Source organism: Pristiophorus japonicus, chromosome 11, assembly GCF_044704955.1.
Source record: "Pristiophorus japonicus isolate sPriJap1 chromosome 11, sPriJap1.hap1, whole genome shotgun sequence".
NCBI classification, from domain to species: domain Eukaryota; kingdom Metazoa; phylum Chordata; class Chondrichthyes; family Pristiophoridae; genus Pristiophorus; species Pristiophorus japonicus.
The window spans coordinates 64,393,582-64,419,397 of record NC_091987.1 but is presented as its reverse complement, the minus strand read 5'-3'; the positions used below and the strand labels follow the sequence as shown (position 1 = coordinate 64,419,397).

General features: G+C 46.4%; 1 protein-coding gene across 1 annotated transcript in view; it reads right to left on the bottom strand.

The window, feature by feature from the left end:
* f5 (coagulation factor V) overlaps positions 1-25,816 on the bottom strand; it is a 166,967-nt gene that overhangs the window by 110,526 nt on the left and 30,625 nt on the right. The window contains exons 4-7 of the mRNA XM_070893456.1: positions 24,774-24,983; positions 15,264-15,419; positions 8,466-8,687; positions 2,335-2,491 (exon numbers count right to left, since the gene is read on the bottom strand). Of these exons, the coding sequence (XP_070749557.1) occupies positions 2,335-2,491; positions 8,466-8,687; positions 15,264-15,419; positions 24,774-24,983 (745 nt within the window). The remainder of the gene's footprint in view (positions 1-2,334; positions 2,492-8,465; positions 8,688-15,263; positions 15,420-24,773; positions 24,984-25,816) is intronic.

Genomic DNA, 25,816 nt, shown 5'->3' with positions numbered 1-25,816 from the left:
TATTTGCCTTTTTATGTTTTTTTTTTCCAATTGCAATCCCACCTTTAAGAATCAATGTACCTGTATTGCATGATTTCTCCGTTCATTCCATTAAGAATCTTGCTGTTTATGTTTAATGCCTTTCACTGCATTGACCCCCAAATTTCTACCACATTTCTGTGCAATAAACTGCATATGCCACCTACTTGCCCATTCTGATAACTTGTCTGTGTCCTGCATCCTTCCTCATAGTTTAGCAAGCCCCCTAACTTGATCAGCAAACTTCAATATCAATCCTCTTGTGCTATGCCCTGATCTACATTAGAACTGCTTTTTTTTATGGACGTGCTTATTTGTACTGGAAAAATGGCCACCATGCTCCACCCTTTGTCTATGATTTATCCTCCAAGGGTACCAGTCACACCCTGAAGTTTCACAGGAATGTGTCACTGGAACCGCCCATCCCAAGGTCTCATTGACTTTGCAAATTGTAACTCGATCCACTTTGACTTCCTGAAGTGACAGAGGACAGAGCTCCCCAGAAGACAGCAAGGGCCAGCCAAAGTCCCATACCCCAGTCCAAGTGCATCTCTCCCCTAGCCAAAGTGCCTTACCCCAGTCTGTGCATTCCTTTCCCAGCCAAAGTGTCTTACCTCAGCGCAAATGCATCCTCCCCGCAGCCCCCCCCCCTATCATAGATGGGGCATTGTGTACAGGTTTATTGGGTGTGAAGTGAATAGTGACAGTGTCGTGATTTCTGGATATCATCCACTCCAACGATGTCCCTTGTAGGGGGTTGGAAGAATGTGATCCGTCTTCCCTGAGATCCCTCTTTCCACTCCGATCCTCCCCACCAACCCGTGTCTCTCCCCCCAACCCCCCAGTCTCTCCCTCCCCGTCTCTCCCTCCCCCACAGGCCATCTCAAGATCAGGTCGGCAGTCTCAGGCCTCATGTCCTGCTTCTCGGCACCATGTGGAGAGAATGATTCGAGGCCGGGATGAGTGCTGGTGGGGTAGAGCTTGACAGACGTGGCATTGGGGGGGGGGGGGGGGGCGGGCGGAGGGAAAAGAGAGACTTGACAGACGCATGTTTGTCAAAAAAAGTGCAGTAGAAATAGTTACATTTTTTTTTAAACACAGGTACAGTATGTTCTTGCTGCATTTTCTTGGTGATTTTGCACAAACTTCAGCCACTTTTTTTCTGTTTGTGAAGAACAACCAAGAGCCAGCAATCATTTCCAACACGGTGTTATTGTTCAGGTGATGTAATGTGTTTCAATGTGATTTATGCTGTTTATTTGCGTGATTCCAAAAAAAATGTTCACCTACAATTTTTCACAAAAACTGTGCTGTTTGTAAAAGTTTATTTGGTTACATACTCTTCTACTTATGTGTTTGTGTAGGAAAATAGACAGAAAAGGCATCAGCAAAAATAATAGAAAAAATTAAAGTCTACAGGCCTTAGAACGCTGTTGAGACAAATTAAGGCCCGAATGCCCATTACAGTGACAACTTGCATTTATAAAGTTAAACATCCCAAGTGACTTCACAGAAGACTTATCAAACAAATTCTGACAATAAGGAGATATTAGGACCAAAAACTTGGTTAAAGAGGTAGGTTTTAAGGAACGTCTTAAAGGAGGAGAGAGGGGTAGAGAGGCTTAAGGAGGGAATTCTAGAGCTTAGGGCTTAGGCAGCCGAAGGCACGGCCGCCAATGGTCGAGTGATGAAAGTCGTGGATGCTCAAGCAGCCAGAATTGGAGGACTGCAGATATCTTTGAGGATTGTGGGGCTGGAGGAGGTTACAGAGATAGGGAGGCCATGGCAGGATTTGAAAACAAGGATCAGAATTTTAAAATCACGGCGTTGCTTATCCAGGAGCCAATATAGATCAGCGAGCACGGGGGTGATGGGTGAACGGGACTTGGTGTGAGTTAGGGCACGGGCAACAGACTTTTGGATGAGTTCAAGTTCATGGAGGGTGGAAGGTGGGAGACCGGCCTAGGGAGTATTGGAATAGTCAAATCTAAAGGAAACAAATGGATGGATTAAGGTTTCAGCAGAAGATGAGGTGAGACAGGGGCGGAGATGGGCGATGCTACGGAGTTGGAAGAAGAGATAACTTTTATCCTTACTTTCTATAGTGAATTCAGTCTCAAAGGCTACAAGTGACAAGAATGATTATTTTAGCAATCTTGCTCCACTCTTCCTTGCTAAACACATATATGCACACAAAAAACATACAAAAATTTGCAAAATATTAGAAAAACCTGAACAGTAATTCATGGAAGAACAGCTACAAAATCATCAATGTCAGTCTTTCCTTGGATTCATTTTGAGAATAAATTAGACTACCTGTCTATGTAGCTTGGAATATCAGAAGCATAATCCCACAAAATTTCTTCAGCTGCAATAAAGTATTGGCGAATTTTTCCTGACCGTCTGCTTGAACTATATCTGGGTGGAGACTCAGAGCTGCATTTTTCTACGTTGAGATATCCATATACTCCAGCTGTTTCATGTCAGATTACAAGAAAAGAAGATTATTCATGCATCTTGTATTGTTAACAGGCTAATTTAAATGCTTATACTGGAGATCATTTAATCTCACAAGAGGAAAGACAGACAGCAGTGATCTTACACAGCATCAAGTACACCACCTGTTGGCTGAACATAAAATGGCATTGGTATAGATGTCACAAGAAAGACTGAAGCTTATTTGCTCATCTTACTATCTCAACTGAATGGGAGGAAGGTACTAAGAAAGGCAAGACCATGATTAAGACCATGCATTAGCTTTTCAGATTACCAAATATCCAGGAGGCATTTTGACCCGGTTAGCAGTTTCTCCCCATGTTACAATAAATATATACACATGCACATACATATACATAAATACATGGAAACGGATCTCCCTTAGCATTACTCACGTTTAGTCAGGCAATAGGCTGTTTTATCCCATTTAATGTACAATACATTGTCAAGGCAACTGAGTGACGGTGATCGAATTAGTGAAATTGCAATTTTATCACACTATATTATGGGTGTATTAGTGATATTTTCGGGTTTGAATTCTATGATTTTTGTGTGGAAGCTACAATCTTGATTATTATTACATGCTCAGTTAACCATGCAGTTAATTTGATCTCTTACTTTAAAAAAAAAAGTCGAGGATACACAGCAAAATGGTGGGGAAGATGTTCCAGGTTGTAGGGAGCTTAGGAAACATGCAGATGTACTGATAAATGGCCCATGTGGTTTGATATGCAATTGGAACATTTTGTAAAAGCACATTTCATGCTGTGAAGTGAATAGGTAACAGCTAGCAACCAGTGGCAGCCTAAAGGCTTGAAAAAGGCCTAGATGGGTCGCAGAAGCAGCAGAGGATGAAGCAAGAGCAGTGAGGCTGCAAAAGTTCGGGTCAGAAAGAAAGGTAAAGGTACTTGAAAGCAGTGTTGGGTGAGAGACTCGATTTTCCCAGGTTTGTGAACACTATGGGGACTAGAGTCACCTACCGAAGAGGCAGAGCTGGGGGTGCTCACTGAATAATGAGTACCATATATAGGTAAGGTTTTAAGCAGCTGAATACCAGAGGTGAGAGTAGCTGCTCTCGTCATCAAGGTAGCATTTGACTAAAGCTGGCACCAAGAAGCCCTAGCAAAACTGAGGTCAATGGCAGTCAATGGCTGGTGTCATACATAACACATAGAAGATGGTGGTAGCTGCCAGAGACCAATCGTTGGTGTTTACCAAGGAAGAGGACTTTGCCAAAGCTATGGTAAATGAAGAGGATGTCGGGCTATTGAATGAGTTAAAAATAGTTAAAGAGGAGGTCCTAGAAAGGCTGGCAGTATTTAAAGTGTGTAAGTCACCTGGTCCGGATAGGATATATCTTAAGTTGTTGAGGCAATTAAGGTTCAAAATCGTGGAGGTGCTGGCCACAATCTTCCAATCCTCCTTACACCCAGAGATGGTGCCAGAGGACTGGAGGCTTGCAAATATTAAACCCTTGTTCAAAAAAGGGAGGAGGATAAACCTGGCAATTATAGGCCAGGTCAGTCTAATGTCGGTGGTGGGGAAATTTTTAGAAATAATAATCTGGGAAGCTTTTAGAAACAATAATCTGGGAGAAAATTAACAGCCACTTGGACAAGCATGGACTGATAAAGGAGAGCCAGCATGGATTTATTAAGCGCTAACCTGATTGAGTATTTTGATGAGGTAACAGAGAGGGTGGATGAGGGCAGTGCAGTTGATGTGTATGTGGACATTCAAAAGGTGTTTGATAAAGTACTACATACTTGGCTTGTTAGAAAAATTGAAGCCCATGGGATAAAAGGAGCAGTAACAGCATGGATGCAATATTTGGCTAAGGGGTAGAAAACAGAGAGATGTGGTGAACTGCAGCTTTTTGGAGTGCAGGGAGGTATACAATGGTGTTCCCTAGGTTCAGTACTTAGACCACTGCTATTTTTGATATACATCTAAGACTTGGACTTGGGACTTGGACTTGAAATTTGCAGATGACACGAAACTTGAAAGTGTAGTAAACAGTGAGGACCTCAAGAGGACAAAGGCTGGTGGAATGGACAGACACATGAAGGAAAAGGAAAAAGAAAGACTTGGATTTATATAGCGCCTTTCACGACCACCGATGTCCCAAAGTGCTTTACCGTCAATGGAGTAGTTTTGAAGTGTACTTACTGTTGTAATGTAGGAAAATGGCAGCTAAAATTCAATGCAGAAAAGTGTGAGATGATATATTTTGGTTGGAAGAATGAGGAGAGACAATACAAGCTAAATGGTGCAATTTTAATGGGGGTGCATGAACAGAGAGACCTCAGGTTGTTTGTGCACAAATCTTTGATGGTGGCAAGACAAGTTAACACAGCAGTTAATACAGGCACTATAAATAGAGGCAGAGTACAAAAGCCAGGAAGCTATGCTAATCCTATATAAAACATAAGTTCGGTCCCAGCTGGAGTACTGTGTCCAATTCTGGGCACCACTTTGGGGAGGGTACAGAAGAGATTTACTAGAATGGTTCCAGGGATGAGGGATTAGTTACGTGGATAGACTGGAGAATCTGGGGCTGTTCTCTATAGAATGGAGGTGGCCAAGAGGAGATTTGATAGAGGTGTTCAAAATCATGAAGTTAGATAGAGTAAATAAAGAGAAATCATTTCCAATGGCTGAAGGATCGCTAACCAGAGGACACAGATTTAAGACAATTGGCAAAAGAACCAGAGGCGACATGAGGATGACCTTTTTTATGCAATGAGTGGTTAGGATTCGGAATGCAGTGCCTGATAGGGTGCGGTATACCGATTCAATAGTCACCTTCAAAAAGGGAATTGGATAAATACTTGAAGGATAAAAAATTGTAGGAATATGGGGAAGAAGTTGGAGAATGGGATTAACTGGATTGCTCTTTGAAAGAACCGGCAGAGACTTGATGGGCTGAATGGCCTCCTTCTGTGCCGTACTAGTCTCTGATTCTATGATCGCAGCACCAGGACATCGCTGCAGGAGTTCCTCAGAGAAGCATCCTTAGTCCAACCATCTTCAGCTACCTCATCAATGACTTTCCCTCTGTCATAAAGTCAGGAGCGGGACTGTTCACTGATGACTGCACAGTGTTCAGGTCCAGTCACAATTCCTCCTGTCCATGCAAGCCTATTGCAGGACCTAGACAACATCTAGGATTGAACTAAAAGTGGTAGGTAACCTAGCACTATGTAAATGATGAGCAATCACCATCTTTGAAATGAAAAGACCAATGAACCTCTCCCTGGCCTTCAGCAGCATCACCATCACCAAGTAACCCCATCATAAACATCCTGGGGGCCACATTGACCAGAAGCTGAACTGGACCAGCCATATCAGCACTGTTACTGTGAGAGTAGAGCAGATATTGAAGTATATACTATCTAATGGATGCACTGTAGCAACTTGACCAGCTTACTTCAACAGCACCCCACAGCTCCATGACCTATACCTGACACAAAGATCAGCAATGTTAAGAGAACACTATCATCTCCAAGTTCCCTTCCAAGTCACACAGTACCCTGATTTTGACATATATTCCTGTTCCTTCATCATCACTGGACAGAGTCCTAGAATTCACTACCTACCATTATGGAAGTACCATTGCCACAGAGACGGCAGCAGTTCAAGGAGAAGGCCCACCAGCACATTTTCAGGGCAAGCAGGGATGGACAACACATGTGGCCTTATCAATATCATTTAAAAGAAATTGGTGAGCTTTGCCCAGGACAATTAGAGGCTGAATGCTCTTAGCAAATGGTTGGCTTCCACCAGGATGACTTGTCTCCAGACCTCATTACAGCCTTGGTCTAAATATGGACAAAAGAGCTGAATTCCAGAGATGAGGTGAGAGTGACTGCCCTCGACATCAAGGCAGCATTTGACCAAGTGTGGCATCAAGAAGCCCGAGTAAAATTGAAGTCAATGTAAATCGGGAGAAAATTTTCCACTGGCTGATGTCATACCTAGCACAAAGGAAGATGGTTGCGATTGTTCGAGGTAAATCATCATAGCCCCAGTATATCGCTGCAGGAGTTCCTTAGGGCAGTGTCCTAGGCTCAACCATCTTCAGCTGCTTCATCAATGACCTCCCCTCCATCATAAAGTCAGAAGTGGGGATGTTCGCTGATGACTGCACAGTGTTCAGAGCCATTCACAACTCCTCAGATAATGAAGCAGTCCATGCCCGCATACAGCAAGATCTGGATGACATTCAGGCTTGGGCTGATAAGTGGCAAATAACATTCACACCACACAAGTGCCAGGCAATGACTATCTCCAACAAGCGACAGTCTAATCACCGCCCCTGGACATTCAACGGCATTACCATCACCGAATCCCCCACCATCAGCATCCTGGGGATCACCAGAAACATAACTGGATGAGCCACATAAATACTGTGGCTACAAGAGCAGGTCAGAGGCTGGGTATTCTACAGCGAGTGTCTTACCTCCTGACTCTCCAAAGGCTTTTCACCATCTACATGGCACAAGTCAGGAGTGTTATGGAATACTCTCCACTTGCCTGGATGCGTGCAGCTCCAACAACACTTAAGAAGCTCGACACCATCCAGGACAAAGCAGCCCACTTGATTGGCACCCCATCCACTACTTTCAACATTCACTCCCTCCACCATTGGTATACCATGGCTGCAGTATGTACCATTTACAAGATGCACTGCAGTAACTCGCCAAGGCTTCTTCGGCAGCACCTCCCAAACCCGTGACCTCTACCACCTAGAAGGACAAGGGCAGCAGGCACATTGGAACATCACCACCTAAAAGTTCCCCTCCAAGTCACACACCATCCTGACTTGGAAATATATCACTGTTCCTTCAACATCGCTGGGTCAAACTGCTGGAACTACCTCCCTAACAGCACCGTGGGAGTATCTTCGCCACAAGAACTGCAACGGTTTAAGGCGGCAGCTCACCACTACCTTCTCAAGGACAATTAGGGATGGGAAATAAATGCTGGCTTTGCCAGCGATGCCCACATCCAAGGAACGAATAAAAAAAAAAATCCTCATGTCATTTAAAGATCGATTCAGTGTTTCTGGAATGAGGATGTGGTGAGAGGGGGTGCTCGATGTGGCAGTGGTGGGAGGGTGGCCTTGGGATATGGGAGGCCCTGGGACAGTGGAGGTGAGGTATAGGAGCATTGGGGCAGACATTGCTGGGTGTGGGAGTACTGACAGGAGAATCCTGGATGATGTGAAAAATTTAAAGGAGCTGTGCAGCACCATTTGAGAAAAGTATTATAGCCATGTTCATGCCTGTTGACCATGGAACTAGTTACAACTTCCTAGAACATAAGAATTAAGAGCAGGAGTAGGCCGTACAACTTTTCGAGCCTGCTCCACCATTCAATAAGACTACAGCTGATCTTCGACCTCATCTTCACTTTCCTGCCCGATCCACATATCCCTTGATTCCCCTACAATCCAAAAATCTATATCTCAGCCTTGAATATGCTCAATGACTCAGCATTCACAGCCCTTTGGAGTAGAGAATCCTAAAGATACACAACCCTTTGAGTGATTCAAATATTCCTCCTCATCTCTGTCTTAAATGGCCCACCCATTATCCTGAGACTATGCTCCCTAGTTCTAGACTCTTCAGCCAGAGGAAACAACCTCTCAGCATCTACCCTGTCAATCCCCTTCAGAATCTTTCATGTTTCAATGAGATCACCTCTCATTCTCTAAACTCCAGAAAGTATAGGCCCAATCTACTCAATCTCTTCTCATAAGACAACCCTCTTACCTGGCTCCCTCTCAAACTGTCTCTTACTTTTTGTACACTGGAATGAGGGGTGCAAAAAAATGAGAAAATGTATCATTCCCCCGCAGTGACATAACTCACTACAATGAACATAAAGTTATTCCTCCTACAAATTGTGTTACTTTCAAAACATTGAATATCTCTCAGTGCTCATACCCAGGCGATGATGCTGTACTTGAGAAGATAGCAGCCATTTTCCAACTTGAGTAGGAGACATCTGAACGGTAACAGATGAGCCTGGGGTCAGACCGACAGATGATACTCTGTGCTTATTGTTCAACAGGACTTGACCATTAAAATGAACAGAGAAGATTTCTGGACCTAAGCTCATTCCAATCAAATGCCAGCTAATGTCCGTATGAGCACAGGCACCAAGTTCTGCAACAGAAACAATATATAGAGGTTAGATGCCTACTACAGCCAACAGCACCAAAATACGATAATACAGGTACATCCCGTCTCAAATCCGGCAACCTCAGGACCGAGACCGTGCCGATTTTTGGATTTTTCCAGATTTTGGACAAGAAAATCAAGAGCGTATGTATGCTACCGAAACAGACAAAGTACTAATTGGTCGGGTCAGATCGATGGTCATTCGGCAAGGCTCGGCAAGGCTTGGGCCGATCGCACGGCATTTAAAACATATCGGCGAAGCTGATAACTAGTCCGGTCCACTGGTTTTTGGGCAATAATTCGAGATTTTATTTTACTGATTATCAAATGGGATTTTCTCAAAAATGTGTGTTTTTTGGACAATCAGATTTGAGATATTGTACCTGTACTTGCCAATCCTTTAAAGCTTAGAATTATTTTTCTGGTACTATTTTTTTCAATAAATATTGAAGATTCATAGGGATGGGATAGTCTATCTCAATGTTTTGGTTTCCTCTTTGGTATCTCAGTACTGGACTGAAACACATCTCCATCAGATACATAAAAGGTTACTGCACAAGATAAAAGTTCACGGGGTTGGGGGTAATATATTAGCATGGATAGAGGATTGGCGAACCAACAGAAAACAGAGTCAGGATAAATTGTTCATTGTCTGGTTGGCAATCAGTAACTAGTGGGGTGCCGCAGGGATCAGTGCTCCCCAACTATTTACAATCTATATTAACGATTTGGAAGAAGGGACCGAGTGTAACGTAGCCAAGTTGGCAGACGATACAAAAATGGGAGGAAAAGCAGTGATTGAGGAGGACACAAAAAATCTGCAAAAGGACATAGACAGGCTAAGTGAGTGGGCAAAAATTTGGCAGATGGAGTATAATGTTGGAAAGTGTGAGGTCATGCACTTTGGCACAAAAAAAATCAAAGAGCAAGTTATTATTTACATGGAGAAAGATTGCCAAGTGCTGCAGTACAGCAGGACCTGGGGGTACTTGTGCATGAAACACAAAAGGATGGTATGCAGCTACAGCAAGTGATCAGGAAAGCCAATAGAATCTTGGCCTTTATTGCAAAGGGGATGGAGTATAAAAGCAAGGAAGTCTTGCTACAGTTAGACAGGGTATTGGTGAGGCCACACCTGGAATACTGTGTGTAGTTTTGGCTTCCATATTTACAAAAAGATATACTTGCTTTGGAGGCAGTTCAGAGAAGGTTCACTAGGTTGATTCTGGAGATGAGGGCGTTGACTTATGAGGAAAGGTTGAGTAGGTTGGGCCTCTACTCATTGGAATTCAGAAGATTAAGAGAGGTGATCTTATCAACACGTATAAGATTATGAGGGGGCTTGACAGAGTGGATGCAGAGAGAATGTTTCCACTGATGGGGGAGACTAGAACTAGGGGGCATAATCTTAGAATAAGGGGCCGCCCATTTAAAACTGGGATGAGGAGAAATTTATTTTCTCAGATGGTTGTGGACCTGTGGAATTTGCTGCCTCAGAGAGCTATGGAAGCTGAGACAGTGAATAAATTTAAGACAGAGTGAGTGTTTTTTAACTGATAAGGGAATAAGGGGTTATGGGGAGCGGGCAGGGAAGTGGACCTGAGTCCATGATCGGATCAGTCAAGATCGTATTAAATGGCGGAGCAGGCTCGAGGGGCCATATGGCCTACTTCTGCTCCTATTTCTTATGTTCTTATATAGCCTCAGCCTGGTCTTCTTCAGCTAAAGGTTTACTCTGATTGATGCTGCAAATGAACATAGATATACAATTTCTTTTAGAAGTACACATTAATGGATCTCCTGAGGCACTGCTGATGGTGAATCTAGGGGATTGCTGATCTCAAACCGAGGTCGGTCAAGTGCAGCAGAGGCACAAATGCACGTCAGTGATCCTGGGAGAAATCGTGTGGCAAGAACAGCTGATCTATCAGTTGGAAATAAAGTGTTGCTAGCTTTCTCAGCAGGGTGCACATGGCTCCCTGCTGCTCGGAGTGGTGCTTTGCTTATCTAGTTGCGACCAACAGACTGAGTAATGAAAAATGAGGCCTTGAATTTCGTAGAGGTTGTTCTGATCTCCCACTTTACTGGCGGAAGATTGGTACAACCTCCCAGAGAAACAGTTGATTTAAAAACTCTGACCTGGAGATACCATTCGGACCCACGTCTACCATACAATGACCTAGAGGGGGAGAAGTGGCGGTTCCTACTATGCAGATTGCGGAGCAGAAAGGAGACAGTAGATGCGAGAATTCCAGTAGGTAAAAGCACTCCCACCAGCCCGGTCTCCATTGATATCATGCGCCATGTTTGGGGTAGGTGGAAGTGCCAGTTGCCCCAGGGCTCATCGAAAAGTGACAACGGCTCTTTTTCTGAGTGGAAGCCGTGAATTTCGGCATTGTCCCCAATTTTCCTCCACCTCCATTACACTGGGTGTGTGCCTCAGAAAATTTGAGCCATTTTATTTATGCAGCCAATGTGCAATGGAGTGTAACAATTTTAAAATGGTTTCTATGATTGCTTTCATAGAAACATAGAAACATAGAAAATAGGTGCAGGAGTAGGCCATTCAGCCCTTCTAGCCTGCACCGCCATTCAATGAGTTCATGGCTGAACATGCACTTCAGTACCCCCTTCCTGCTTTCTCGCCATACCTCTTGATCCCCCGAGTAGTAAGGACTTCATCTAACTCCCATTTGAATATATTTAGTGAATTGGCCTCAACTACTTTCTGTGGTAGAGAATTCCACAGGTTCACCACTCTCTGGGTGAAGATGTTTCTCCTCATCTTGGTTCTAAATGGCTTACCCCTTATCCTTAGACTGTGACCCCTGGTTCTGGACTTCCCCAACATTGGGAACATTCTTCCTGCATCTAACCTGTCTAAACCAGTCAGAATTTTAAACGTTTCCATGAGGTCCCCTCTCATTCTTCTGAACTCCAGTGAATACAAGCCCAGTTGATCCAGTCTTTCTTGATATGTCAGTCCCACCATCCCGGGAATCAGTCTGGTGAATCTTCGCTGCACTCCCTCAATAGCAAGAACGTCCTTCCTCAAGTTAGGAGACCAAAACTGTACACAATACTCCAGGTGTGGCCTCACCAAAGCCCTGTACAACTGCAGCAACACCTCCCTGTCCCTGTATTCAAATCCCCTCGCTATGAAGGCCAACATGCCATTTGCTTTCTTAACCGCCTGCTGTACCTGCATGCCAACCCTCAATGACTGATGTACCATGACACCCAGGTCTCGCTGCACCTCCCCTTTTCCTAATCTGTCACCATTCAGATAATAGTCTGTCTCTCTGTTTTTACCACCAAAGTGGATAACCTCACATTTATCCACATTATACTTCATCTGCCATGCATTTGCCCACTCACCTAACCTATCCAAGTCACTCTGCAGCCTCATAGCATCCTCCTCGCAGCTCACACTGCCACCCAACTTAGTGTCATCCGCAAATTTGGAGATACTACATTTAATCCCCTCGTCTAAATCATTAATATACAATGTAAACAGCTGGGGCCCCAGCACAGAACCTTGCGGTACCCCACTAGTCACTGCCTGCCATTCTGAAAAGTACCCATTTACTCCTACTCTTTGCTTCTTGTCTGCCAACCAGTTCTCAATCCACGTCAGCACACTACCCCCAATCCCATGTGCTTTAACTTTGCACATTAATCTCTTGTGAGGGACCTTGTCGAAAGCCTTCTGAAAGTCCAAATATACCACATCAACTGGTTCTCCCTTGTCCACTTTACTGGAAACATCCTCAAAAAATTCCAGAAGGTTTGTCAAGCATGATTTCCCTTTCACAAATCCATTCTGACTTGGACCTATCATGTCACCATTTTGCAAATGCACTGCTATGGCATCCTTAATAATTGATTCCATCATTTTACCCACTACTGAGGTCAGGCTGACCGGTCTATAATTCCCTGTTTTCTCTCTCCCTCCTTTTTTAAAAAGTGGGGTTACATTGGCTACCCTCCACTCGATAGGAACTGATCCAGAGTCTATGGAATGTTGGGAAATGACTGTCAATGTATCCACTATTTCCAAGCCCACCTCCTTAAGTACTCTGGGATGCAGTCCATCAGGCCCTGGGGATTTATCGGCCTTCAATCCCATCAATTTCTCCAACACAATTTCCCGACTAATAAAGATTTCCCTCAGTTCCTCCTCCTTACTAGACCCTCTGACCCCTTTTATATCCGGAAGGTTGTTTGTGTCCTCCTTCGTGAATACCGAACCAAAGTACTTGTTCAATTGGTCTGCCATTTCTTTGTTCCCAGTTATAACTTCCCCTGATTCTGACTGCAGGGGACCTACGTTTGTCTTTACTAATCTTCTTCTCTTTACATATCTATAGAAACTTTTGCAGTCCGTCTTAATGTTCCCTGCAAGCTTCTTCTCGTACTCCATTTTCCCTGCCCTAATCAAACCCTTTGTCCTCCTCTGCTGAGTTCTAAATTTCTCCCAGTCCCTGGGTTCACTGCTATTTCTGGCCAATTTGTATGCCACTTCCTTGGCTTTAATACTATCCCTGATTTCCCTTGATAGCCACGGTTGAGCCACCTTTCCTTTTTTATTTTTACGCCAGACAGGAATGTACAATTGTTGTAGTTCATCCATGCGGTCTCTAAATGTCTGCCATTGCCCATCCACAATCAACCCCTTAAGTATCATTCGCCAATCAATCCTAGCCAATTCACACCTCATACCTTCAAAGTTACCCTTCTTTAAGTTCTGGACCATGGTCTCTGAATTAACTGTTTCATTCTCCATCCTAATGCAGAATTCCACCATATTATGGTCACTCTTCCCCAAGGGGCCTCGCACAATGAGATTGCTAATTAATTCAGAATACACAACCTGTAAACAGTCCCTAGCTGTTGGCTAGATACCTCAGGCTTGTGATATATATTAATATATGTAAGGTTGCCATTGCAAGAGGAGATGCAGAACCATAACAAATAAGCTATTATTTTGAAAAGCTCGCCAGGTGCACATTGAGGGAAGTTTTCATCTTCAACTCTTCACTAGTTTTAGAAACGGACAGGTTTTAATTTCCATTGTATCTGTAGTTCTTCTCGCCCCACCCTCAATTTTCTCTCCTACTCTACTCGAGCAGTGAGGAATGCACTGACTTCTGCTAGGTATAATTCCTCTAGTTCTCCAGCGCCTGACCCAAATGGTTATTCGCCATCTGTGAGGGGGTGAAATTGATCTTCGATGATATCGCCAAACAGGCACTAGCGCATTGGCAGCCCGTTTTACACCCCGCTCGGTTTTCTTTTCTATTGACGTTTTGCGCTATCGTCGAAGACCAATTTCACCTCAAGTAACAGCAGGCTATTAAAGCATGAAAAGCATCACAGCTGAGCCTCAGCCTGGCCTCACATGGTTCAATACTCATGTACTTTCCGGCAGAAGTTGATCAACAACAATTGGTAGGTAAACTCTGGTTGTTTTTCTATTTCCAAACCTAGGGGCATAGAGACCATTTAATGTGCCCCAATTTCAGCCTCAGCTGAGATCAGCTAACTCAGCACAACTCAGGAATTGAACTGGGAACATTCTGGCCTGTGTGTCTTAGTACCACATCACATGGTCATCTGGAATTTCCGTGGGGGGCTCCCCGATCTCTTGTTGTAACTTCATTGCAGGATCGGCGCAAACCCTGGAGAAACTGCTTAAATAGCCATTTACACCATATCTCCGAGGTTTCTGCTAATCTTCTGCTGATGTTACAGTGGGAGATCAGGAGAAGCTCCCATAGAAATTCTAGTGTATTTACCCAGAAAGACATCAGGTGAAATACTATAGTTCTGTTTGCCAGGGACAAAATTAAACCCACCTTTTGTTCTTGAACTCAGTATAGTCCAAAGCTAAATGAATCTTGAGCTACACAATGGTAATCTACTTCATGTCAAAGTTCACCTTCTGTAACATTGGAAAGATGTAGACAGGCTGCCAGCCCACTATTACATTACTTGGTGCGGCGAATGTTTTTGTGGCGGAGGAGCAATGAGAGATCGTGGCGGAGGTGCGGCGAATGTTTGCGGCAGAGGAGCAGCGAGAGATCGTGGCGGAGGTGTGTCAAATGAGGGTACAGGGCCCAGAAGAGCTGAGGGCCCAGGGGCAGCACAGGCCAGCCCACACTGCGATATGTGTGCGCACTAGGTCCGTGCAGCAGAGCAGGTCTCCAGTCGTCCTGGTTAACCCTTGCCACTGGATAAAGGCTCTGTAAGCCTGTGTGGTGGCTGATGTGCAACAGTCATCACATGTTAAAAAAAATCCACGCACATGCATCTTCCACCCCCTCAATTGGCGTTCAGGACTGGAATATTGAGTCATTCATTGAAACATCTGTGAACCCATGTGGAAGCAAGTCGTCCTCATTCGAGGGACTGCCTATGATATATGACATTACTACTGGAGTAGCACTTTTACAGCTATTTCAGCTAACCCTCGGCATTTATGCCAAGTACTTGAGATCTGCTGCAACTGCATTTCAGCATTCTCTGTCAGACCTAAAATAACCTCCTTGTGGTGCATACCTGGTAAACTGCCATTTGTAAATCCGTTTATGGAATACATTTTGATTGGAGTCTTTTTTTTATACTTATACCAGCTCGCACTTTCATCAAATACAGAAAACAGCAAAACAAATTCCGCCGCAAAGTCTTTTTGCTCTCCGTTTTTATTTAAACTGCCTAAACAGAAAGAAAAAGGAACAACATCATTACTGAGATTGATTAAATACTTGGCACAGTCTGCACGTCACTCGATTTTTCTTCTATTCCTACAGAACTGTTAAGGTAGTCCTCACTTCCAATAACTTCACATTAATTTTAACTCGGGGCCTGTATCAGGTGAATGGAGGAAGGCAGGGAGAGCAGGAAGCTAACCCGGATATCACCAGCGATCTGTGGCAATCTTAACTCCCAGACCGTATCTCAATATGATTAATGAGCTGCCCGCATCCCTCCCTACCTCCCCAGCCAATTACATCAAGAAACAGGCAGCTTCCCTACTTTAAGCACACAATTTGGGCCTATTTAAAGTGAGAAAGCACATCTTGGAGCGAGATTGTGTTCCAACACAATTCTGCTGGGACTACTGGTGGGTCCATTTGGAGGCGGTCAGGGAAAGGAGGAAGGTACTGTTCCCCAGCCCCAGGGCCACTATCCATCAAATCTTGAAAGAAGTGGCTGACCGGATCTGGCCTCAGTGTAGGAAGAGATCCATTTACTTCACAGAAGCTGCAAGGGTGAATAGAGGTTTTCACTTCTCTCGAACAATGCTCGGCAACACTCGTTTCAACTCCTTCCCCATTAATTTCAACAATTCCCTTCCCTCCATCACACCCTTAGCATACAATCACAGGGGCACACTATAACACTTCATTCCAAACACTCTTCTCTCTTTACACCATATATTAATAGCATTCTCTGCTCACACTCTAGCACTTACATAATCATCAACTCCTCCCAGCATTGCTTCAATTTCACAAACCACACTCTTGGCTTTACATTCATCACCTCCCGTCCTCATTTCTCCTTGCTTCTTCGCCACCTCTCACCACATGTACTATATGCACAAGCCTTACATATTTCCACTTACCTTTTCAACAACAACTGCATAACTCTCACCCTCTCTTTCTGCAGGACAAGGCAGCACATAATGGCCCCAAGTTTCGCCATGATTTGCTCCTGATTTTTAGGAGCAACTGGTGTAGAACGGAGTATCTTAGAAATCGGAATTCTCGCCATTTAGTTTGCTCCAGTTTTAGTCAGTTAGAACAGTTTCACTTTGGAACAGAATTTTTTTTCCCAAAAGGGGGCGTGTCCGGCCACTTACTGTTTTCAAAGTTTCGTCAGTGAAAACTTACTCCAAACTAACTTAGAATGGAGTAAGTGAAGATTTTTGTATGCTCGAAAAAACCTCGTCTACACTTTAGAAAATCAGGCGTAGGGAATGGTGGGGAGGGGGTTTAAAGGGAAGTTTACAAACATTAAACACTTTAGTTTTACAAATAAAGAGACATCATCAATAATAAATGATAAAAACATCAATAAATCAATCAAAAAAAATGAAGAAGAATTTTTTTTTTTTAAATCAATAAATAAAACATTTTCTACTTACCGACTGCAGCACCGGAAGCCCTCCAACAGTGTGCTGGGATGCCCCCCACAGTGTGTCTCTATCTTTCTGTCTGTCTGTCTGTGTCTCTCATTCTCTGTCTGTCAGCGTGGGGAGGGGGAGGGGGAGGACGGGGGGAAGCAGAGGGAGGGATGGGGGAGAAGTGGGAGGGATGGGGGAGAAGTGGGAGGGATGGGGGAGAAGGGGGAAGGATGGGGGAGAAAAGGGGGAGAAGGGGGAGAGAAGAAAAAGGAAGGGGGGGGAAAGGAGAGGAGTGGGGGAAAGGAGATGGGGGGGAGGGAAAGGAGATGGGGGGGGAGGGAAAGGAGATGGGGGGGAGGGAAAGGAGATGGGGGGGAGGGAAAGGAGATGGGGGGGAGGGAAAGGAGATGGGGGGAGGGAAAGGAGATGGGGGGGAGGGAAAGGAAATGGGGGAAGGGAAAGGAGATGGGGGAAGGGAAAGGAGATGGGGGGAGGGAAAGGAGATGGGGGGGAGGGAAAGGAGATGGGGGGAGGGAAAGGAGATGGGGGGAGGGAAAGGAGATGGGGGGAGGGAAAGGAGATGGGGGGAGGGAAAGGAGATGGGGGGAGGGAAAGGAGATGGGGGGAGGGAAAGGAGATGGGGGAGGGAAAGGAGATGGGGGGAGGGAATGGAGATGGGGGGAGGGAATGGAGATGGGGGAGGGAATGGAGATGGGGGGAGGGGGGGAAAGGAGATGGGGGGAGGGGGGGAAAGGAGATGGGGGGAGGGGGGGAAAGGAGATGGGGGGAGGGGGGGAAAGGAGATGGGGGGAGGGGGAAAGGAGATGGGGGAGGGGGGGAAAGGAGATGGGGGAGGGGGGGGAAAGGAGATGGGGGGAGGGGGGGGAAAGGAGATGGGGGGAGGGGGGGGAAAGGAGATGGGGGGAGGGGGGGAAAGGAGATGGGGGAGGGGGGGGGAAAGGAGATGGGGGGAGGGGGGGGAAAGGAGATGGGGGGAGGGGGGGGAAAGGAGATGGGGGGAGGGGGGGGGAAAGGAGATGGGGGGAGGGGGGAGAAAAGGAGATGGGGGAGTGAGGCTGAACGGGCCGGGCCAGATTTACAGGTAGGTGGCGTTGGGTTGGGTCGGGATCGCAGGTCGGGGTCGGGGGGGTGGTGGGAGGGAGGTCGGTTCGGTTCGGGTCGGGGGGGAGGGAGGGAGAGGGAGGTCAGGTCGGGGGGGGGGGCGGTGGGGAGCGGGAGTCGGGTCGGTGTCGGGTCCGGTCCGGAGGCGGGGGACGGGAAGCGGGAGTCGGGTCGGGTCGGGTCGGGTCGGGTCGGGAGGAAGCAGGAGGAGCCTTATTCACGCAGCCACAGTGAGGCCATTCGGCCAGGGCTAGGGGCTGCGTGCTTCGGCCCCTCCCACACTGGAGCTACTGCACACGCGCGCTCACTGTAGCACGCATGTGCAGAGGTCCCGGCACTGTTTTCAGCGCAGGGACCTAGCTCCGCCCCCTACAGCTCGTGCTGCGCCGCGTCGAGCTGCAAACGACCTGCAGGGAGGTGGAGAATCTGGAAGTTTTTTTAGGCGCACTTTGTGGCACGAAAAACGGGCGCCCAGGTCGGGACTGCGCCGTTCTAGGCACATCTCGAAACTTGGGCCCAGCGCGAAGGAGAGGACCAAGTCCTGGGCCGGAGTACCAAACATCATGGACTCACCCAACTGGATTTTCGTGGCCGAGGCAGAGCTCCGAGCATTGGGGGAAAAGTGAAGCAGGCAGCTTACCTGAGCAGGGTGCCTGTATATTACTTGTAGCTGTTATGCTCATAATAAAGTAATGCACACTGAGTACTGTAGATAGTGAGTAAGTGTGACCTTAGCTCCTTTATTTAAACTCCAGAGTGCTGGTACAGCCTGCTTATATACAGTGCTCCCAAGGGATGCTGGGATCCCTTGGGACTCCAACAGGTCGGCCCTCCAGTGGCGGTATGGTACAGGTTGCTTAGGGTTACATACATAAGATCACTCCCTCCCAAAGTCAATAGTACACTTATTTACAGGATGAGATGATCTGGGGCTTTTTGCTCCCTTGTCGATCGTCTCCGAACAAATGCAGGTGTGGTAGAGTTGGTTGGTTCTTCACTGGGCTGCTGGGGATGGTGAGTTCAGCTTCGTGGTCAACCATGATGTCGGTTGCCACTTGTGTGTGTGTTGGAGGGTCGAAGTTGGTGGTGTCCTCTTCAGGTTGCTCGTGGCTGTCTGTGAATCGCAGTTTGGTTTGGTCCAAATGCTTTCTGCAAGTTAGTCCATTGGCAAGTTTACCCTGAAACACCCTACTCCCTTCTTTGGCTATGACTGTGCCAGCAAGCCATTTGGAACCATGTCCATAGTTGAGTACAAATACAGGGTCATTGACTTCAATATCGCATGATAAGTTTGCATGATCATGGTACATGCTTTGTTGATGCCGCCTGCCCTCGATGTGATCATGGAGGTCAGGGTGGACAAGAGAGAGCCTTGTTTGAGTGCCCTTTTCATGAGCAGCTTGGCTGGGGGAACTCCGATGAGCGAGTGGGGTCTGGTGCGGTAGCTGAGCAGGACTCGGGACAGTCGGGTCTGCAGGAAGCCTTCTGACACACGTTTCAAGCTTTGCTTGATGGTTTGAACTGCCCGTTCCGCCTGGCCGTTGGATTCGGGCTTGAACGGGGCAGATGTGAAGTGCTTGATCCCATTGCGGGTCATGAATTCCTTGAATTCAGCACTGGTGAAGTACGGCCCATTGTCGTTGACAAGGACATCAGGCAGGCCGTGCGTGGCAAACATGACTCGTAGCCTTTCGATGGTGGCAGTGGACGTGCTTACAGACATTATTACACATTCAATCCATTTTGAATAAGCATCCACAACAACCAAAAACATTATGCCTAGAAGTGGGCCAGCATAGTCAACGTGGATCCTAGACCATGGTTTGGAGGGCCATGACCACAAACTTAGCGGTGCCTCTCTGGGTGCATTGCTCAGTTGAGAGCAAGTGTTGCATTGGTGCACACATGACTAAGTCTGAGTCGATGCTGGGCCACCACACATGGGATCTGGCTATAGCTATAGCTTTCATCATTACTATGCCTGGGTGGGTACTGTGTAGGTTTCATATGAACGTTTCCCTACCTTTCTTAGGCAAAACCATGCGATTACCCCACAAAAGACAGTCCGCCTGTACGGACATTTCAGCTTTGCGCCGCTGGAACGGCTTGATCTCTTCATGCATCTCCGCTGGGACGCTGGACCAGCTCCCATGGAGGACAGTTTTTTTTTTTTACCAGGGACAATAAAGGATCCTGGCTGGTCCAGGTCCTGATCTGGCGGGCCATAACAGGTGACTTTTCGTTTTCGAATGCATCCATCACCATGAGCAAGTCTGCAGGCTGTGCCATTTCCACCCCAGTGGTGGGCAATGGTAGCCGACTGAGAGCATCAGCATAGTTCTCTGTGCCTGATCTGTGGTGGATTACATAGTTGTATGCAGACAGCGTGAAAGCCCATCTTTGAAAGCGGGCAGAGACATTGATGTTAATCCCTTTGCTCTCTGAGAATAGCGATATGAGCAGCTTATAGTTCAAACTTGAGACCAAACAGATACTGGTGCAATTTTCACCCCGTAAATGCATGCCAGAGCTTCTTTTTCAATCATGCTGTAAGCCCTTTCGACCTTGGACAAACTCCTGGACGCATAGGCGACCGGATGCAAGATTCCCGATTCGTTTGCTTGTTGTAACACACACCCGACCCCGTATGACGACGCATCGCAAGCTAGCACTAATCTTTTACATGGGTTATACAGAACAAGCAGTTTGTTGGAACATAACAGATTTCTGGCTTTCTCAAAAGCAGCCTCTTGTGATATCCCCCATACCCAGTCGTCTCCCTTGCGTAGTAGCACATGTAGGGGTTCTAGCAAAGTGCTTAACCCGGGTAGGAAATTACCAAAATAGGTCAGGAGTCCCAGGAACGACCGCAGCTCCGTCACGTTCTGTGGTCTTGGCGCGTTCTTGTTGGCCTCAGTCTTGGCATCGGTGGGTCTGATGCCGTCTGCCGCGATTCTTCTCCCCAAGAACTTGACCTCTGGCATCAGGAAAACATACTTCGAGTGTTTCAACCCGAGTCCCACGCGATCTAGCCAACTTAGAACCTCTTCCAGGTTCTGCAAGTGTTCGATGGTGTCCCAACCTGTAACCAATATGTAGTCCTGGAAAACCACAGTACGCGGAACTGACTTTAGCAGGCGCTCCATGTTTCTTTGGAAAATTGCCGCAGCTGATTGAATCCCAAACGGACATCTATTGTAGATGAACAGACCTTTGTGCGTGTTGATGCAGGTGAGGCCTTTCGACGATTCCTCCAGCTCCTGTGTCATGTCGGCTGAGGTCAGGTCTAACTTGGTGAACATCTTTCCTCCAGCCAGGGTCGCAAATAGGTCGTCTGCTTTGGATAGCGGGTACTGGTCCCGTAGCGAAAAACGGTTAATCGTTACTTTATAGTCCCCACAAATTCTGACTATGCCGTCGCCTTTGAGACCCTGAACAATCGGACTGGTCCACTCGTTGAACTCCACCGGTGCGATGATGCCTTCTCGCTGCAGCCTGTCCAGCTCAATTTCCACTTTCTCTCGCATCATGTATGGCACCGCCCATGCCTTGTGGTGGATGGGTCATGTACCAGGAACCAAGTGGATCTGCACCTTCGCCCCCGAGAAACTTCTAATGCCTGGCTCCAAAAACGATGGGAACTTGCTCAGAACCTTGGCACATGAGGCGTCGTCGACGGACAAGAGCGCTCAGATGTCGTCGCAGTTCCAGTGGATTTTTCCCAGGCAACTTCTGCCGAACAGTGTGGGGCCATCTCCTGGTACAATCCATAGTGGGAGTTCGTGCACTGCTCCATCATAGGAGACTTTTACTTCTGCGCTGCCAATAACAGGAATCAGCTCTTTGGTGTAAGTTCTTAAGATTGGTATGAATGGGGCTAAGCTTGGACCTGTGTGCCTTTTTGCACCACAGCCTGTCGAAGGCCTTTTTGCTCATGATAGACTGACTCGCACCAGTGTTCAGTTCCATGGATACTGGAATTCCGTTCAGTTCAACTTTTAACATGATCGGTGGACATTTCGTGCTGAAGGTGTGTACCCCGTACACTTCTGCCTCCTCGGTTCGAGTCTCTAGTTCAGCCTGATCCACCATGGATCGATCTTCCGCTGCAACATGATGGTTTGCAGGGTTTGCAGCTCGTCTGCACATTCGCTGGAGGTGTCCCATTGCTCCACAGCCTTTACAAGCATAGTGTTTGAAGTGGCATTGATGGGCTCGATGATCACCTCCGCAGCGCCAACAAGGTGTTAACTGCCTCGCATTAACGATTGATGGTGGGCTCTGGGTCATCCGAGGTCATGCAGCTGCCGGCGTGTACGTTCTGCAATTTGTATTGCTGCCTGAAAACGATGTTACTTTGTGTAAAGTACTAGCCAAAACTTCTTTATGCTGCGAAATTTGTTTGGTGTTGTCGTTGGTGGACATAAATGCCTGGGCTATCGTTATGGCTTTGCTCAGATTCGGTGTTTCAACAGTCAATAGTTTACGAAGGATAACCTCATAGTCAATGCCAAGCACAAAAAAGTCTCTTAGTATTTGCTCCAGGAATCCATCGAATTCGCAATGTCCTGCAAGGCACCTCAGTTCGGTGACGTAGCTCGCCACTTCCTGGCCTTCAGATCATTGACATGTATAAAATCGATACCTTGCCATCAAAACACTCTCCTTCAGATTTAGCATACACAATTCTTCATAGGATTTGGTTGTTGGTTTCACCGGAGCTAGAAGATTCTTCATGAGGCCATAGGTTGTTGCCCCGCAGACGGTGAGGAGGATCGCCCTTTGTTTGGCAGCGTTCTTGTCCGCTTCCAGCTCATTGGTCACGAAGTATTGGTCGAGTCGCTCCACGAAGGCCTCCCAATCGTCCCCTTCTGAGAATTTCTCCAGGATGCCAACAGTTCTTTGGATTTTCACGTGGTTGTTTGGTATCTTGTCGCCAATTGTTCTGCTCATAATAAAGTAATGCAACTGAGTACTGTAGGCAGTCAGTGTGACCTTAGCTCCTTTATTTAAACTCCAGAGTGCTGGTACAGCCTGGGAGACCTGCTTATATACAGTGCTCCCAAGGAATGCTGGGATCCCTTGGGACTCCAACAGGTAGGCCCTCTGGTGGCGGTATGATACAGATTGCCAGCATAACAGTAACCTTCATTAAATCTCTCCAATCTGGTTTCCACCCTTTTCATAGCACCGAAACAGCCCTAACCAAAGTCAAGAACAACATTGGTTGTGACAATGACTATGGTGCACTTGCCCTCATTGTCTTCTTTGAACTCTACAGCCTTTGACATGGTCACCCTCACATCAAAGTCAGCTATGGTAGCATAGTGGTTAAGTGACTGGACTAGTAATCCAGAGGCATGGACTAATAATCCAAAAGCGGCAAATTCAAATGCCGCCATGGCAATGAGAATTTTAATTCAGTTTATAAAAACAGTAAATTTAAAAAAAGCTGGTATCAGTAAAAGTGACCATAAAGCGGTCGGATTATTTTAAACCCAACTAATCCTTTATTACACAGGTCTTTATGTGACCTCAGTTCCACATCAAGGTGGTTGATTCTTGACTGCCACTGGTTGTATCAAACCACGACCAGCAGTTCAAGAAGGCGGCCCACCACTACCTTCTCAGCCTTGCCAGCAATGCCAACCTCCCAAGCATGAATAAAGAAAAAGAAAAAAGTCCCTTTCACCTATCCCCTCTGTTCCCCATTGACTCAAATTTAAAAATCTCATCCTCATGTTGAAATCCCTCCATGGCCATGCAAATCTCTGTAACCTCTTCCATTGCACAAACCTCCTGTACCTCCAAACTCTCCGTTCCTCAGGTTATAGCCTCTTCTCCATCCTCCCTTTACTCTTTAAGCCACTGACGCTCCTTGCTCTGGAATACCCTTCCTATACCCCATTTACTTCCTCCCCTCATTTAAGACACCCATCAGCTGAGGCTCAGTTGGTAGCACTCTTGCGCTGAGTCATAAGGTTATGGGTTCAAGTCCCACTCCAGAAACTTGAGCACAAAATTCTAGGCTGTCACTCCAGGGCAGTACTGAGGGAGTGCTGCACTTTTGGAGGTGTCGTCTTTTAGATGAGACGTTAAACCTAGGCCCCATCTGCTCCCTCAGGTGAACGTAAAAGATCCCATGGCACTATTTCGAAGAGGAGCAGTAGAATTATGACCGGTGTCCTGGCCAATATATATCCCACACTCATCACTAAAACAGATTATCTGCTCATTATCACATTGCTGCTTGTGGGAGCTTGCTGTTTGCAAATTGGCTGCCGCATTTCCTACAATAAAACAGTGACTACACTTCAAAAAGTACTTCAGTGGCTGTAAAGCTCTTTGAGATAACCAGTGGACGTAAAAGGCGCTATATAAATGCAAGTCTTTTTTTTTCTATAAAACCGACCTCTTCGATCAAGCTATTGGTCACTCCTTCTAATATCTCCTTCTGTGGCTTGGCATCCATTTTAATTTCATCATGCCACTGTGAAGCACCTTGGGATGTTTTTCTATGTTAAAAATACTATCTGAATGCAATTTGTTATTGTTAAAGACTTTCAAGCATAAGAGCCAAGGACACTCAGTTGGCATTCCCTTTTGGACTTCCCCTAGCTTGCTAATCTCAGTAACGTTGTCCTGGATGGTAAACTGTGTTGGGATTAATGACTGTTAGGTGATCAGAGATCCAGCAACATAGCTCCCATAGTCCTGCCCATCAAATTGCACAGGGCATCATGGATCCAGGGATGCATGTCAAAGGGGTAATAGGTAAATATTCCAACACAAGTACAATAAGAGGACAAGAAATGAATTACCAGGTTTACAGATGAGTAGAGTTCCAATCAATCCTGTGTGGCTATCTTTTACTACATCAATATCAGAAGTATAGGTGTAGGTAAGGCACTGAGGATCAACTAATGTTGGTCCTACTTCTTCTGTGATCATCCATTTATAGGTATGCTTTTGGAGTGGTGCAATAGGTTCTTTTCTGTCTTCAAAGAATAATCTGTTTTCATGGAAGAATCCTAAACAAATACAAAGAAACAAGGTTAATGTTTCATACACAGGCTGTACTATAGAATACAGGCATGATTATGGGGAGTTTGATTTAAAAAAAAATATTTCCTTTAACTTTAACACCTTTAACTACTACATTCAGTCAGTGGTCCAGCTCCAAAATGGACATTCTATACATAGAGTTTGGAGCCGAAATTGCCTTCCACCCAAAAGGGGGCGCACCTACTGCTTTTTGGCGTGCATTCATCATCTTCATAGGCAGTTCCTTGAAGTCGAGGAAGACTTGCTTCCACTCAAAGTGAGTTGGACAGGTGACTGAACAGTCCAATACGGGAATTACAGCCTCTGTCACAGGTGGGACAGACAATTGTTGAAGGAAAGGGTGGGTGGGGAGTCTGGTTTGCTGCACGCTCCTTCCACTGTCTGCGCTTGGTTTCTGCATGTTCTTGGCGACGAGACCCGAGGTGCTCAGTGCCCTCCCGGATGCTCCTCCTCCACTTAGGGCATTCTTGGGCCAGGGATTCCCAGGTGCCAGTGGTGATGTTGCACTTTATCAAGGAGGCTTTCAGGGTGGCCTTGAAACGTTTCCTCTGCCCACCTGGGGCTCGCTTCCCGTGTAGGAGTTCCGAGTAGAGCACTTGCTTTGGAAGTCTCGAGTCGGGCATGCGAACGATGTGGCCCGCCCAACGGAGCTGGTCGAGTGTGGTCAGTGCTTCGATGCTGGGGATGGTGGCCTGATCAAGAACACTGACGTTGGTGCGTCTATCCTCCCAGTGGATTTGCAGGATTTTGCGGAGGCAGCGCTGGAGGTACCTCTCCAGCGCTTTGATGTGTTTACTCT